Consider the following 13,864-nt stretch of genomic DNA (forward strand, 5'->3'; position numbering starts at 1 on the left):
GAACACCAAGCAATACACAAATAAAGTGCATACACAGGGCACCAACCAATACACAAATAAAGGGCATACACAGGACACCAACCAATACACAAATAAAGGGCATACACAGGACACCAACCAATACACAAATAAAGGGCATACACAGGACACCAACCAATGCACAAATAAAGTGCATGCACAGGACACCAACCAATACACAGAGTGGATGCACAGGGCACCAACCAATACACAAATAAAGTGCATGCATAGGGCACCAACCAATTCACCAATAAAGTGCATGCACAGGGCACCAACCAATACACAAATAAAGTGCATGCACAGAACACCAAGCAATACACAAATAAAGTGCATAGACAGGGCACCAACCAATACACAAATAAAGGGCATACACAGGACACCAACCAATACACAAATAAAGGGCATACACAGGACACCAACCAATACACAAATAAAGGGCATACACAGGGCACCAACCAATACACAAATAAAGGGCATACACAGGACACCAACCAATACACAAATAAAGTGCATGCACAGGACACCAACCAATACACAAATAAAGTGCATGCACAGAACACCAACCAATACACAGAGTGGATGCACAGGGCACCAACCAATACACAAATAAAGTGCATGCACAGGACACCAACCAATACACAAATAAAGTGCATGCACAGGACACCAAGCAATACACAAATAAAGTGCATGCACAGGACACCAAGCAATACACAAATAAAGTGCATGCACAGGACACCAAGCAATACACAAATAAAGTGCATGCACAGGACACCAAGCAATGCACAAATAAAGTGCATGCACAGGACACCAACCAATATACAAATAAAGTGCATGCACAGGACACCAACCAATACACAAATAAAGTGCATGCACAGGACACCAAGCAATACACAAATAAAGTGCATGCACAGGACACCAACCAATACACAAATAAAGTGCATGCACAGGACACCAACCAATACACAAATAAAGTGCATGCACAGAACACCAACCAATACACAGAGTGGATGCACAGGGCACCAACCAATACACAAATAAAGTGCATGCATAGGGCACCAATCAATACACAAATAAAGGGCATACACAGGACACCAACCAATGCACAAATAAAGTGCATGCACAGGACACCAACCAATACACAGAGTGGATGCACAGGGCACCAACCAATACACAAATAAAGTGCATGCATAGGGCACCAACCAATTCACAAATAAAGTGCATGCACAGAACACCAAGCAATACACAAATAAAGTGCATACACAGGGCACCAACCAATACACAAATAAAGGGCATACACAGGACACCAACCAATACACAAATAAAGGGCATACACAGGACACCAACCAATACACAAATAAAGGGCATACACAGGACACCAACCAATGCACAAATAAAGTGCATGCACAGGACACCAACCAATACACAGAGTGGATGCACAGGGCACCAACCAATACACAAATAAAGTGCATGCATAGGGCACCAACCAATTCACCAATAAAGTGCATGCACAGGGCACCAACCAATACACAAATAAAGTGCATGCACAGAACACCAAGCAATACACAAATAAAGTGCATAGACAGGGCACCAACCAATACACAAATAAAGGGCATACACAGGACACCAACCAATACACAAATAAAGGGCATACACAGGACACCAACCAATACACAAATAAAGGGCATACACAGGACACCAACCAATACACAAATAAAGGGCATACACAGGACACCAACCAATACACAAATAAAGGGCATACACAGGACACCAACCAATACACAGATAAAACACATTTTAAAACAATGATTTTAACAAAAGCTGGGGGTGTGTGAAGCTGTTCTGGTTTGACAGGTATATTCAGCAAGACTTTAATTTCCCTGTAACAATATGCACTGTTGTAGGTTACTGCATACGCTATGATAGCAACAAGTCAAAGTGTGATTAGTGCACGATAGGGTCATTTTATAGCTAACCCATGCTTTGGTCCCAAGTCTTTCATAAAGAACACATAGATACGGTATGTAGGCAATAAAACAATCTGGTTATTTACTTAAAGGGACACTCCTGGCATCAAAGCAATTTTATCTAAATGAACTTATGGTGCCAGGTGCCCCCTGGACACACTATTACCTTCAGGGGTTAAACCGTTCTCGAAAAGTTTAATCCCAAATTTTCCTCCAGTGATGTTCCTCAGGTCCCCCCTAGGCGACATCCATCTGCTGAATCTCAGTTTCAGGAAGTGCGGAGTGCCGCTGGGCCAGGGAGCTGCTCATTAGCTAAGAGCAAAGTCATCTGACACTCTCCGCCAATAAGTGACTCCCTGTTCATAAATCTGGCTTAAAATTTGAAATAAGTTTCTTTTCAAGCCAAAGTAACAAAACTTGAAGCATCGCTGACAGATCATTTTTCCAGTTAATCTATTTTGCCCTTAAATTCACTTTAAATGATCTCTTTAGTAAATAACTCTGTGTGATAATGCTTTGCATGCTTGTATGCATAATAATGCATTGCTTTCTAAAAGGATCGGATGTAAAGGTTATTTTTTTTTTTTTTTAAACTAACACATACATTGCACAGATGATGTAGACCGTTATATTTGGAGCAAATATTTTTTTTTTTTTTTTTTTGTTCACATGCATCACATAAAAGGTAGCAAGATAATAATGTGAAGCTTAGTAAAAAGCAAGCAATGCATCCCTTCTACAGCACATCAAGAATGTAGATTGTTAACAAATCATAATGGGATAAGATATATGATTAGTAACTCAAAATGATTCATAAAGTCTGTAATTCCATATTGTTGTATCACCATATATTTACAGTCAGTATAATAACATTGATTCAAATTATTATTATTATTCATAGTCATAATATGTTGATTTTTGTATTTTTAGAAGATGGTAAGATAGATGGAGAGAAATATATGTATATAGATTTAGAGATATGGATATATAGAGAGAGAGATTATAGATATGTGTGTATTTTATATATTGCATGTATGTATATGTGTGTGTATATATATATATATATATATATATATATATATATATATAAATATATGTGTGTGTGTGTGTGTACACGTATACAGAGAGCTAGAGAGTGTAGATATAAGTGTGTATACTATATATTGCTTGTAAGTATATGCATAAATATCTTAAAAATGGCTGGATAGAGGATCAGGTGCAGACATAATATGCCTTGTTCGTTTTCGTTTCTTTTTGCCTAAAGAAAATTCTCTAGTAAATTAGAGAAGTGAGAGAATGTATTAAATTTAGAAAGTCTAAATTGTGAGTCAGGAATGCCGAGTGCAAAGTCAGTGGCTGGATGGAGAATGAATTGTTGTGACTTATAACTCTCATATGAAACTTGTCTATAATCTGTTTTGGCAGCACAAAAGGGACACTTTGAGGACAACAAAGTACGTGGAGCTTGTTATTGTAGCAGATAATCGAGAGGTAAGATATGAGAAAACCCGGAGCGCTTGTTTTCAAAGGCTCTTTTTTGCTTGCTTCACAGGAAAAAATAAAAAGCAAAATATACATTTTACACTTTATGCCCAGCTGTTCTAGGAGAGTGTGATGCATGTGATAAACAGCGAAGTAAGAAAAGCATATTATGTATGTAAGTGAGAGAGATTCCCAACAAAATCCCTGGCACAGAGAATTATTATTTTTTTTACTCGGGTTATACATTTACAGGGTTCTAAATGGGTTGACACTTGATCTGTCCATAATCTATTTATTATTTATTACGTAACCAATGACATCTGCAATAAAGGACCTATTCGCAAATATTAAAGAAAACGCAAGGGACACTGTAGGCTCCCAGACCACTTCAGCTCATTGGAGTGGTCTGGGTGCTGTGTCCCTTTTGCACCTAGTGTTACAATGTTAAACATTGCAGTTCCAGAGAAACTGTAGTGTTTATATTGCAGCACTAAGTCAGCCTCTAAGTCAGCACTAAGTCAGCCACTAGAGGGCTTCCTGGTTTGAAACTGACCTTTGGTCTGGTATCTGATGCTGGACGTCCTCACACTCTGCATGAGGACCTCCAGCGTCAGATTTTTTCTCTTAGGAAAGCACTGATTCAATGTTTTCCTATGGGGAGGTCTAATGCAGGTGCGGCATTTGCCACGCAAACGCATTAGCGCCCACTCGTTGTGGGACTGAGGAGGAGCTTCGACCCAGCTCCGAGGGGCATCGGAGCTGGGATCAGGTAAGTAAACAAAGGGTATTTACTACTTTATTTACTGGTAAGAGGGGTGTGCAAGGGAGGGGGCAGGCAGGGGAGGGTACGATGGTGCCAAGAATACAGCTCTGTATTCCTGGCACTATAGCATCCCTTTAATTTATCAAAATCAGAAGCAGTAGGTGTTGAACTAAACCCAGTAGACAAATGTTGTTTCTGTGAGCAGCACACAAGGGAAAATGCAACACAATGTATATATTATTGTTAAGAATATATTATTGTTAAGAAAATAAGCATCCATTTTTTTGTTTGGCTTCACCTGAGCGTTACTCTCTTTTTCTATTGGAGCACAATTGTAATTGTCCTACCAGGTCATCGATCAGCACCATGATCTTGGATCTGGAAATCAAGTCCCCCCAACTTTCTGGTTTTCTTTCCATTCACTTTTGCACCAGTAGGGGAGGGGGGGGGGGGGGGGGGAGAGAATGGTACAGGGTGTCACTGATGGCCATCCATTAGCCTCCTGTTTTCTTTTAACGGGGTGCTACACAACCTGCTAAAGATTTTGAAAGGTGTGATACAACTTTTATAAATTAGAGACATCGACCTGACACATCTTTGTCACTAGGTTGCAAAGTTACTCATCAATATTAAAAGGTCTGCATACTAAATGGCAAAATTCGGGCTAACATAGCCAAGTTTAGAATATGAATTATTATTTCTTTGAGATGTATTCCAGATCATCTATTTTGGACTAAGCTTTGAAATGCAGTTTTTAATTTGCCAAAGCTCACTGTGAAGTAACTAAATTCTGCAAATTTGTTTAAATTTCGGATTTATCAAATAAGCATAGAATGCTTTCTACAAAGATGTTGATTTCCTCACGTGATAATCATTTCCTCAACACAGAGATCTGAGCTACAGGGGAGAGCAGGAGAACCATTCTTCAGGTAGTTCTCATGCTTTCCTTCACAGCAACTACACTGTCTGTTCTGTAATTGCTGTGAATATTCCTTTGGCGAGTGTATGCACTTTGCTAGAGATATCAATAATTCTGACGCTCATTTGCTGCCAATGAAACTGTTCCCAAGCACTACCAGTGGTTGTGGGGGCATGGGGTAGGTGGAACCAGTGAGGCTAGTTCCTGTTGCACCCACCACCCCAGCATGATGATAATGCAGCAAATGCTGGAGATGTGATACGTATTTAACATCTCCTAAAGCAATTAAATACATAATGTATCACTATAATAATTTAGCATGTTCTGTGCATAAAGAAATGCAAACTTTTAAAGTTATCCTGTCATGACATATTTCCTTTAATTAATGGGACACTATAGTCACCAAAACAACCTTAGCACTTTAGCTTAACGAAGAAGCTTTGGTGTATAGCTCATGCCCCTGCAGTCTCAATGCTAAATTATCCGATATTTAGGAGTTACCTCCCTACATGTGACTTACACAGCCTTCCTAAACACTTCCTGCAAATAGTCCTCTAACGTTTACACTTCCATTTTGGCAAATTCTGCTTAATTTAGAATTTCTTATCTCCTGCTCTGTTAATAGCCTGCTAGACCCTGCAGGAGCCTCATGTATGTAATTAAAGATTAGAGCAGGAGATAAAAAAGTTTAACATAAGTTACATCTGATTAAACCATTGCAGATTGTGTCAGTCACAGCCAGGGGAGCAGTGCTGTATTTACAGCGAGGCTAACAAGGCATTTTCCTTGGATAACACTTTAAGGAGGGTGGTAAAAAACGCTGCCCCCTTAAGTGCCCTGGCACATGCCTTGTTAGCCTCTTTCATTGAGGACCCGAAAGCTGGCCGGCTGGCCACCTCTGGGTTCCCCCCGAGGCGCGCGTCTGCCAATTTTGTGGGCAGGTGGAGAGGGAGAGCCATCCTCTGAGCTCTTCCTGCTCAGCTCCCTGGCGCCCATAGGTGTTGCTGAAGCTGGAATGATGCCATATTCCGGCTCCCATCATCACTCAGCGGCACGCAAGGGAGCTGAACAGGAAGATTACAGCTCCCCCACCACTTGCATTGACCGGCCACCCATCCACACTGCAACACAGGAGCCCAGCAGGTGACATACAGCACAGGAGACAGCAGCAGAGAGCCCAGGAGGCAGTAGCAGCCAGCCCAGCAGCCCCACTGGACCCCAGGGAAAGAACCCACTGCAGCTAGTAGGGAGGCTGGGTGAATTTAAGTTAATACAAACAATAAATAACCATCTGTGAGTGTGTGAGGCAATGTTTGTGATTTTGAATCTGTCAGTATCTGTCAGTGTATGTGTGTGTCTGCCAATGTATGTCTCTGTCTTAGTGAGTGTGTCTGTCAGTGAATATGTGTGTGTCTGTCAGTATATATCTATGAGTGTGTGTCTGTTAGTGATGGTATGTGTTTGTCAGTGGATGTCTGTGAGTAAGTGTGCAAGTCTGTCAGTGAATGCATGTGTCTGTCAGTGTATCTCTGGTGAACAAGTGTGTGTCTGTCAGAGTGTGTCTGTTAGAGTGTCTGTCAGTGTATGTATGGTGAGTGAGTGTCTGTAAGTGTGTGTCTGTCAGTGTATGTATGGTGAGTGTGTGTGTTTGAGTGATTGTGCGTGTCTGTCAGTGTGTCAAATCCATAGGCGTGCGCAGCCTATTGCATTAGGGTGTGCACCCTCAAGCACAAGCACACGCGGCGTGTATATATATATATATATATATATATATATATATATACACACACACACAAAGCTGTGTGTGTGCTGTGTGAGGGTGCTGTTAGTGTGATGTGTGTGTGTGCTGGTAGTGTACTATGTGGGTGAGGGTGTTTGTGTGTGCGTGCTTGTGAGGGTGCTGTGAATGTACTGTGTGTCAGGGTGCTGTTTGTGTGTGTGTGTGTGTGCACTTGTGAGGGTGCTGTAAATGTACTGTGTGTCAGGGTGCTGTTTGTGTATGAGGGTACTGGTAGTGTTTTGTGTGTGTGTGTTTGTTAGGGTCCTGTTTGTGTTTGTGAGGGTGCTGTGTGTGTGGGTGCTGTATGTGTGTGTGGGTGCTGTATGTGTGTGGGTGCTGTGTGTGCTGTATGTCTGTGGGTGCTGTGTATGTCTGTGGGTGCTGTGTATGTCTGTGGGTGTGCTGTGTATGTCTGTGGGTGTGCTGTGTATGTCTGTGGGTGTGCTGTGTATGTCTGTGGGTGTGCTGTGTATGTGTGTGGTTGCTGTGTATGTGTGTGGGTGCTGTGTATGTCTGTGGGTGCTGTGTATGTGTGTGGGTGCTGTGTATGTCTGTGGGTGCTGTATGTGGGTGCTGTATGTGGGTGCTGTGTGTGGGTGCTGTGTATGTCTGGGTGCTGTGTATGTGTGTGTGTGCTGTGTGTGCTGTGTATGTGTGTATGTGTGTGGGTGATTGTGGGGGGTGGAGGTGGGGGTACATTACTTAATATCCCCCCTCCCTTCTTACTTTATGTGGGGAGGGGGGATTCTTGTTCCTTGTCCCTGGTGGTCCAGTGGAGGTGGAGGCAGATCAGTTATCCCCCCTCCCTTCTCACCTTATGCCTGGGAGGGGGGATCCTGCTGCTGCTGCCATCCATCCCTGGTGGACCAGAGGAGAGTAAACTCTAGCCCCGCAGGGCTAGAGTTCACTCACGCGAGATCTGAGCGTTGCCGCAGCAACGCTCAGATCTCGCGAGAGGAACCCGGCGGAGCTGCTGGCAATAGCTCCGCCGGTCCTCTCCTGCCTCCCTCACTGCCTGTGAGCCGGTGAGGGGAGGCTGAGAGCAGAGCCGGCGCTCGGATAGCGCCGGCTCTGCATGGACCGACAGGGGGGATCCTGAGATCTCCCCTGCCGGTCTCAATACATAGGCGTGCCGCGGGGATTAGGGTGTGCCCAGGCACACCCGGCACGCCTATGGTCAAATCAGTGAGTGTGTGTTTATGTCAGTGTATGTGTATCTCAGAGTGTGTGCCTGTCACTGAGTTGCGGTGTCAGTGTGTGTCTGTCAGTCAAGGTGCGTGTTGGTCCTAAATAGGAAGAGATGCATCACCTCATCAGTCTCAAATTACCTTTTAGACAGGGAGCACAGTACAACTGTCATTTATTTCTCATAAAAAAAAAGCTGAAAATGAAGGATTTAAAAAAGTGTATATATAAACGTTGGGACTGCCTTTTAAACATGATATATACAAATATAAGATTGGATTTCTTTGTTTGAATTGTCATGCTGCGAATAGCCTTATGTAAAATTACATATTGGTGAAGTGAGAATGTAATGAAAGGAAACATTAACATCCATTAACCATTTGAGCTTTGGAGCTTTGAAATATAAGGAAAGAATGTATATAAAAAACACACGAGTAGTAGATTTTCTATCCTTTGCAAAATAGAATTCATCCTGCATTTAATATTTTTGGATATACTTTTCAAATGACTTCATAGTTTTTCCTCTAAAATTTTTAAAATCATGTAATATTTTGAATTTTTTTTAAAAAAAATGTATCCAAAAATATTGAATCACTTAAATTGAAGGCCTTTATTTATTAGTTTTTAGATAAGCTTTTTTATTCCATTCATGATCTTTGTTTGTACCATTACTACAAGCGAGGAGAGCTAGAGATTTTTTTTTTTTTTTTTTAGCATGTAACCTTTTAAGTAATACGTATTAGAAGAGTGCACTTTGTCTCCAAATAATATTTATGGTGTACAAGGTTTTAAGAATATTAACTATGTTTTATTAAAATTGTCTTATGATTCGGTATGCATGATGTAAATACACACAAACATAAACATACATCCTAATATATACACTGAACAGCCACAACATTAAAACCACTGACCGGTGAAGTGGACAACACTAGTCCTATGGTTACAATGGCACTTGTCAAGGAGTGGGGTGTATGAGGCAGCAAGTGAACAGTCAGTTGTTGAATTTCATATGTTATAAGCAATACATTTGGACAAGCAAAGATATCTGAGTGACTTTGACGTTGGCCAAATAGTGATGGCTAGACGTCTGGGTCAGTGCATCTCCAAAGTCTTGTTTAGTGCTCCCGCTATAAAGTGATTAACGCCCACCAAAAGTGGTGCAAGGAAGGACAACTGGTGAACCAACCTCAGGGTCATTAACCCCCAAAGCTCAGTGATGTAAGTTGGGAGCGAAAGCTAGCCTGTCTGGTCCGATTACACAGAAGAGCTACTGTACTGAACTTAATTCTGGCCATGATAGAAATGTGTCTGAATACACAATGGAAAGCAGTTTGCTGTGTTTGGGGCTGCGTAGTGCAGACTGGTCAGAGTGCCCTCGATGACCCTTGCCCACCACGTGACCATCAGAACTGGACCATGGAGCAATGGAAGCAGGCTGTCTGGTCTGATGAATCACATTTTCTATAGATCAGGTGGATAGCCAGGTTTGTGTGTGCCGTGTACCTGGGGAAGAGGCAGCAGGATACACTATGTTGTATTGTTATATTTTAAGAGTGCAAATGTTTTGGGCTATTTCACCTTATAAGGTGCTACTTTATTTATTTAAATTCTAGGGTAAAATAATATTTTATTGCACCTTATTCACTTTTTTTGGTTTTGTATTAGTGGTACGCTCTGGGCACTGTTCTGCTGGGAAACCTTGGATCCTGGCATTATTGTGGATGTGTTTTCGACACACACCACCTACCTAGAGATTGTTGCAGACCATATACACCCCTTCATGGCAATTGTGTTTCCTGGTGGCTGTTGCCTCATCCAGCAGCATAATGCACTCTGCCACATAGCACAAATTGTTGATGTCTGGTTTGAGGAACACTACAAAGAACTCAAGGTGTTGCCTTGGCCTCCAAATTCTCTAGATCTCAATCTGATTGGAACAACAAATCCGATCCATGGAGGCCCCACCTCACAACTTGCAGGACTTGCCCAACTTGCACGATATTAAACAGGTGGTTTTAGTATTGTGGCTGATCAGTGTAAGTATGTAACATACAAGATTCAGCACATTTAGTCCAGTGCACTTAAACAACAACTTTAGAGTTCACTGAATGAATTTTTATTTTTTTTATAATTCTGTTTTTTTTTTTTAGTTTTTCACATTTAACATATAGTTGTACAGATAGGAAATTGGTGACAGACGAGGCGTTGATAACATCTCAGTTGGATCATTTTATTTGTTACATATCATATTTAAAAATAGATACAAGGGGGGCGTGGCCTGGACGAGCATGGTGCAGGACGCTCAGTAAATCAGCTCCGCACCCCTGGCCGAAATTAAGCTCAAAAACAGCATTAACACGGGTACTAATGGTCCGAACAAAGAAGCACCTAGCCCCGGAGACATCGGGGACCAACTCCCCGAGGAGATACACAGGCCCGATGGACGATTTTGTAGCTACACCGTCGGATTCCAGGGAACCGCAGCATGCGGCCAAGATGGCGCCCACATCGCCAAGCTCAGTGAGCACAGGAGAAATGCTGACGGGAGACACCCAGGCAAGTGATTTTGCCCTCATCAGAACTGAACTTACCCGGATCTCTGCCAACATGCTCTCCAAAGCTGACAAGGGAGCCATAGTTCAGGAACTGCGCACAGCGCTTCGAGAGGAACTGGCTGGCCTCCGCACGGACCTTACCACGCTGGAACACCGCGTAGACGAAATGGAGACGGCGGTACAAGGTAGTGAGGACCAACACAGGGCCACGGAAGTAGCTGTGACAAGGCAAGGAAACATGCTCCTCGCCATCCGCAGGCAGGTGGAAGACCTAGAGAACAGAAGCAGACGCAATAACATCAGGGTCCGCGGCCTGCCTGAGGAGGGTAATGTACCGCTTCACACCTCGCTGACCGATCTCTTCCGGCAGATCCTGGGAACACAAGCCCCAGCCACCATACATTTTGAGCGGGCGCATAGAGCCCTGGGTCCAGCAAGGCAAGACGGGAACCCACGAGACGTGGTCTGCTGCATAGCCACGCCAGGACTCCGAGATAACATAATGGCGGCCGCGAGAGCGCTCCCTGCCATCAACTACCAGGGAGCGGAAATTTCCCTATATCAAGACCTATCCAGCCTGACGCTCGATGCCAGGAGAGCCCTCCGCCCTGTGACGAATGCACTAAGGGAAAAGAGAATCCAATATCGCTGGGGGTTCCCCTTTAGCCTGCAGGCGAGGCATGGCAACGCTTGGCTTACGGCCCGCTGGCCGGAAGATGTTCCGAGACTCCAACGGACGCTAGGCCTCCCTCAAGTAAGGGTTCGAAACTGGATCCTCGACGAAGCCGCTGCCACCAGGAGAGACCCGCTGGCTCCTGTCAGACCACCCGACACCGCGCCTGGCCGCATAGGGCAACCACAACGGAGAGGAGGCCCTGAGGGCCCTGAAGAGTAAAGTAGTCGGACCCTGACCTGGACATGGGGACTGGTGAGTGCTTACAGTGTTTTGGGGGATTAAGGGGTCCTACCGTGAATGGAGTTTGCAGAGGATTATTGAGGGGTGGGGAGACTCTTTGCAGGTTTATTGGGGAGGGGGACGGGACCTGTGAGGCAGAACCCAGAGACTCAAAGCAGGGACATAGCAGGCAGGGGAAGGGTCTGAGTTTGGAGCGACCTTGTCCGCAGGCTGTACCCCTCAACCCAGGCCGAAGCCAGCAGCCGTATTGTGTGGCTCCAATCCCCGGGGCAGGCCGTTTGGGTGGGGGGCTGCAGGGGGGAGGGGGGACAATCAATGTTGTATGAGACTAGGGATTGGGGCATGTAAGACGCACAGACCCCCAGGCTTCACAGAGATAAACACGGCTGTGTGAACGAGAAGAACTGACAGCTGCCCCGACCACCTTTATTACGGGATGGGCGTCCCCTCACCTCCCGGGCTGGCCGGGGTCATTTATCCGCATGAGGACCTCTACTTATAACGGATGCTCTGGGGGAGCAAAGTGTGGGACACGGGGCCCTGGGGGGTGGGGGCGGGGGGAGCTAAGTTTACTAATGTTGTTGCTAGTTTGAATGTTTTTGGTATAACGTGCAGAACCGCCCAGTCCCCCGCTTAAGCAGTCTTTGGATGTCTATAGGACCCCCTACCACACATAGACGGTTATGGAGAGGAGGTGACGTAGGATGAGGGAATGTGTTACCGAACCAGGCCCTGTCATCTAGGGATACCCCGGAAGTTGCCCCCGTGAGACCCCCGGACGATGGCTGCCCCTGACACCCCCCCCCCAGGCGACAACTTGGAAATGCACCCCACCCCCGCCAGGGGTCATACTAATAAGGGAGACGGGCCACACTGTGAGGGCAGGCTGACAGGGTTTGCTAAAGCAAGTAATAGATACACTGACCGTCCCCCTCGCCGACTCCGAGCGGAGGGCACTCCCCCCCCAGCCAAACGACAACCTGGTGGATGGACCCGACTCCTGGGACACTGTTAGTCGCCCACCATCACCCGACAAATCCGACTATAAAATGTCTATACGGACCACATGCCTCCCGTGTCACTTACGCTCCCTCGGCCAGGGGGGAGGAACATTGATCACTTCCCCTAGGGACACGACACTAGTGATAATTACACCCTGATAGAAAGGGCTTAATACCCTGTAGTAGGATTTCTTAGTCCGCAGACAGGTATCATAACCACACCTAAGAGATCTCTGCAAACACATACCATACTCGTATACTGAACACTGTACCAGAGCCTAAAGGGCTACGTACCCCACTGACGGGCACCCCCTACCACTGGTGGGTGCAAGCCGGACTCTACCCACATAGAGACCCCGCACGACACCACCACCACAGGTGCCAAGTCTTTGTGAACCTGCTTCGAGCAGCTCACACTCCTTCCCTCTCTTCCCCTCCCTGACCTCCCTCCCCCCCCAACCCCACCCCGGGAATGGTAGGGACGGGGTTCGCTCCCGCTCCCCTCCGTGTCTGGTCGAACAATGCCCGGGGCCTGAACATCCCGGAAAGGAGGTCTCATCTCCTACGCTCCCTATGGACAGAACGGGTGTCTGTGGCGTTCCTCCAAGAGACCCACTTTCGAGGCACAGATGGACCAAGCCTGAAGGATGCGAGATACCCGGTGGGATTCTTCGCTAATCACCACACTGCCAAGAAGGCTGGGGTAGCGATCCTGTTTGCTAGTACGATTCCGTTTGAATGCACAGCGACCAAAGCGGACGAAATGGGGAGATATCTCTTCATAAAGGGCAAAATTGCGGACAACACCTACACCTTCGCTAGCCTTTATGCACCAAACGCCCGACAATCTGGTTTCCTCCGCAAAACGTTGCGCAAACTTGAACTGTTCAGGGAAGGTTTCCTTATTGTAGCAGGTGATCTGAATGCCGCCCTGGAACCGAGAATAGATACCTCAAAGGGAACGAGCTCCCTCCCGTCTCGGGACCTCCACGAGATCCGTAGAGCGCTCCAGGACTCGGGACTCATGGACAGCTGGAGGGTCCTACACCCGGACGAGAGGGATTTCACCTATTACTCGACGGCCCATAAGTCGTATAGCAGACTGGACTACATCTGCGTTGCCAGAGAACTACTGCCTCTGCTGCTAACGGCTGAGATCCGGCCCATGGGATGGTCGGACCACTCCCCAATAACGGCGACAATCAAGTCCCCTCTATTTCGACCCAGAGAGCGACAGTGGCGGATGAACGAGTCCATCCTTACTGATGATCTGGTTAC

General features: G+C 45.6%; 1 protein-coding gene across 2 annotated transcripts in view; it reads left to right on the forward strand.

Moving 5' to 3' along the window:
* ADAM12 (ADAM metallopeptidase domain 12) overlaps positions 1–13,864 on the forward strand; it is a 532,069-nt gene that overhangs the window by 311,846 nt on the left and 206,359 nt on the right. For both annotated transcript variants that reach the window (XM_063434720.1, XM_063434721.1), the window contains exon 7: positions 3,408–3,473. In XM_063434720.1, the coding sequence (XP_063290790.1) occupies positions 3,408–3,473 (66 nt within the window). The remainder of the gene's footprint in view (positions 1–3,407; positions 3,474–13,864) is intronic.

The sequence above is a fragment of the Pelobates fuscus genome, chromosome 10 (assembly GCF_036172605.1).
Source record: "Pelobates fuscus isolate aPelFus1 chromosome 10, aPelFus1.pri, whole genome shotgun sequence".
In the NCBI taxonomy this organism is placed as follows: Eukaryota; Metazoa; Chordata; class Amphibia; order Anura; family Pelobatidae; genus Pelobates; species Pelobates fuscus.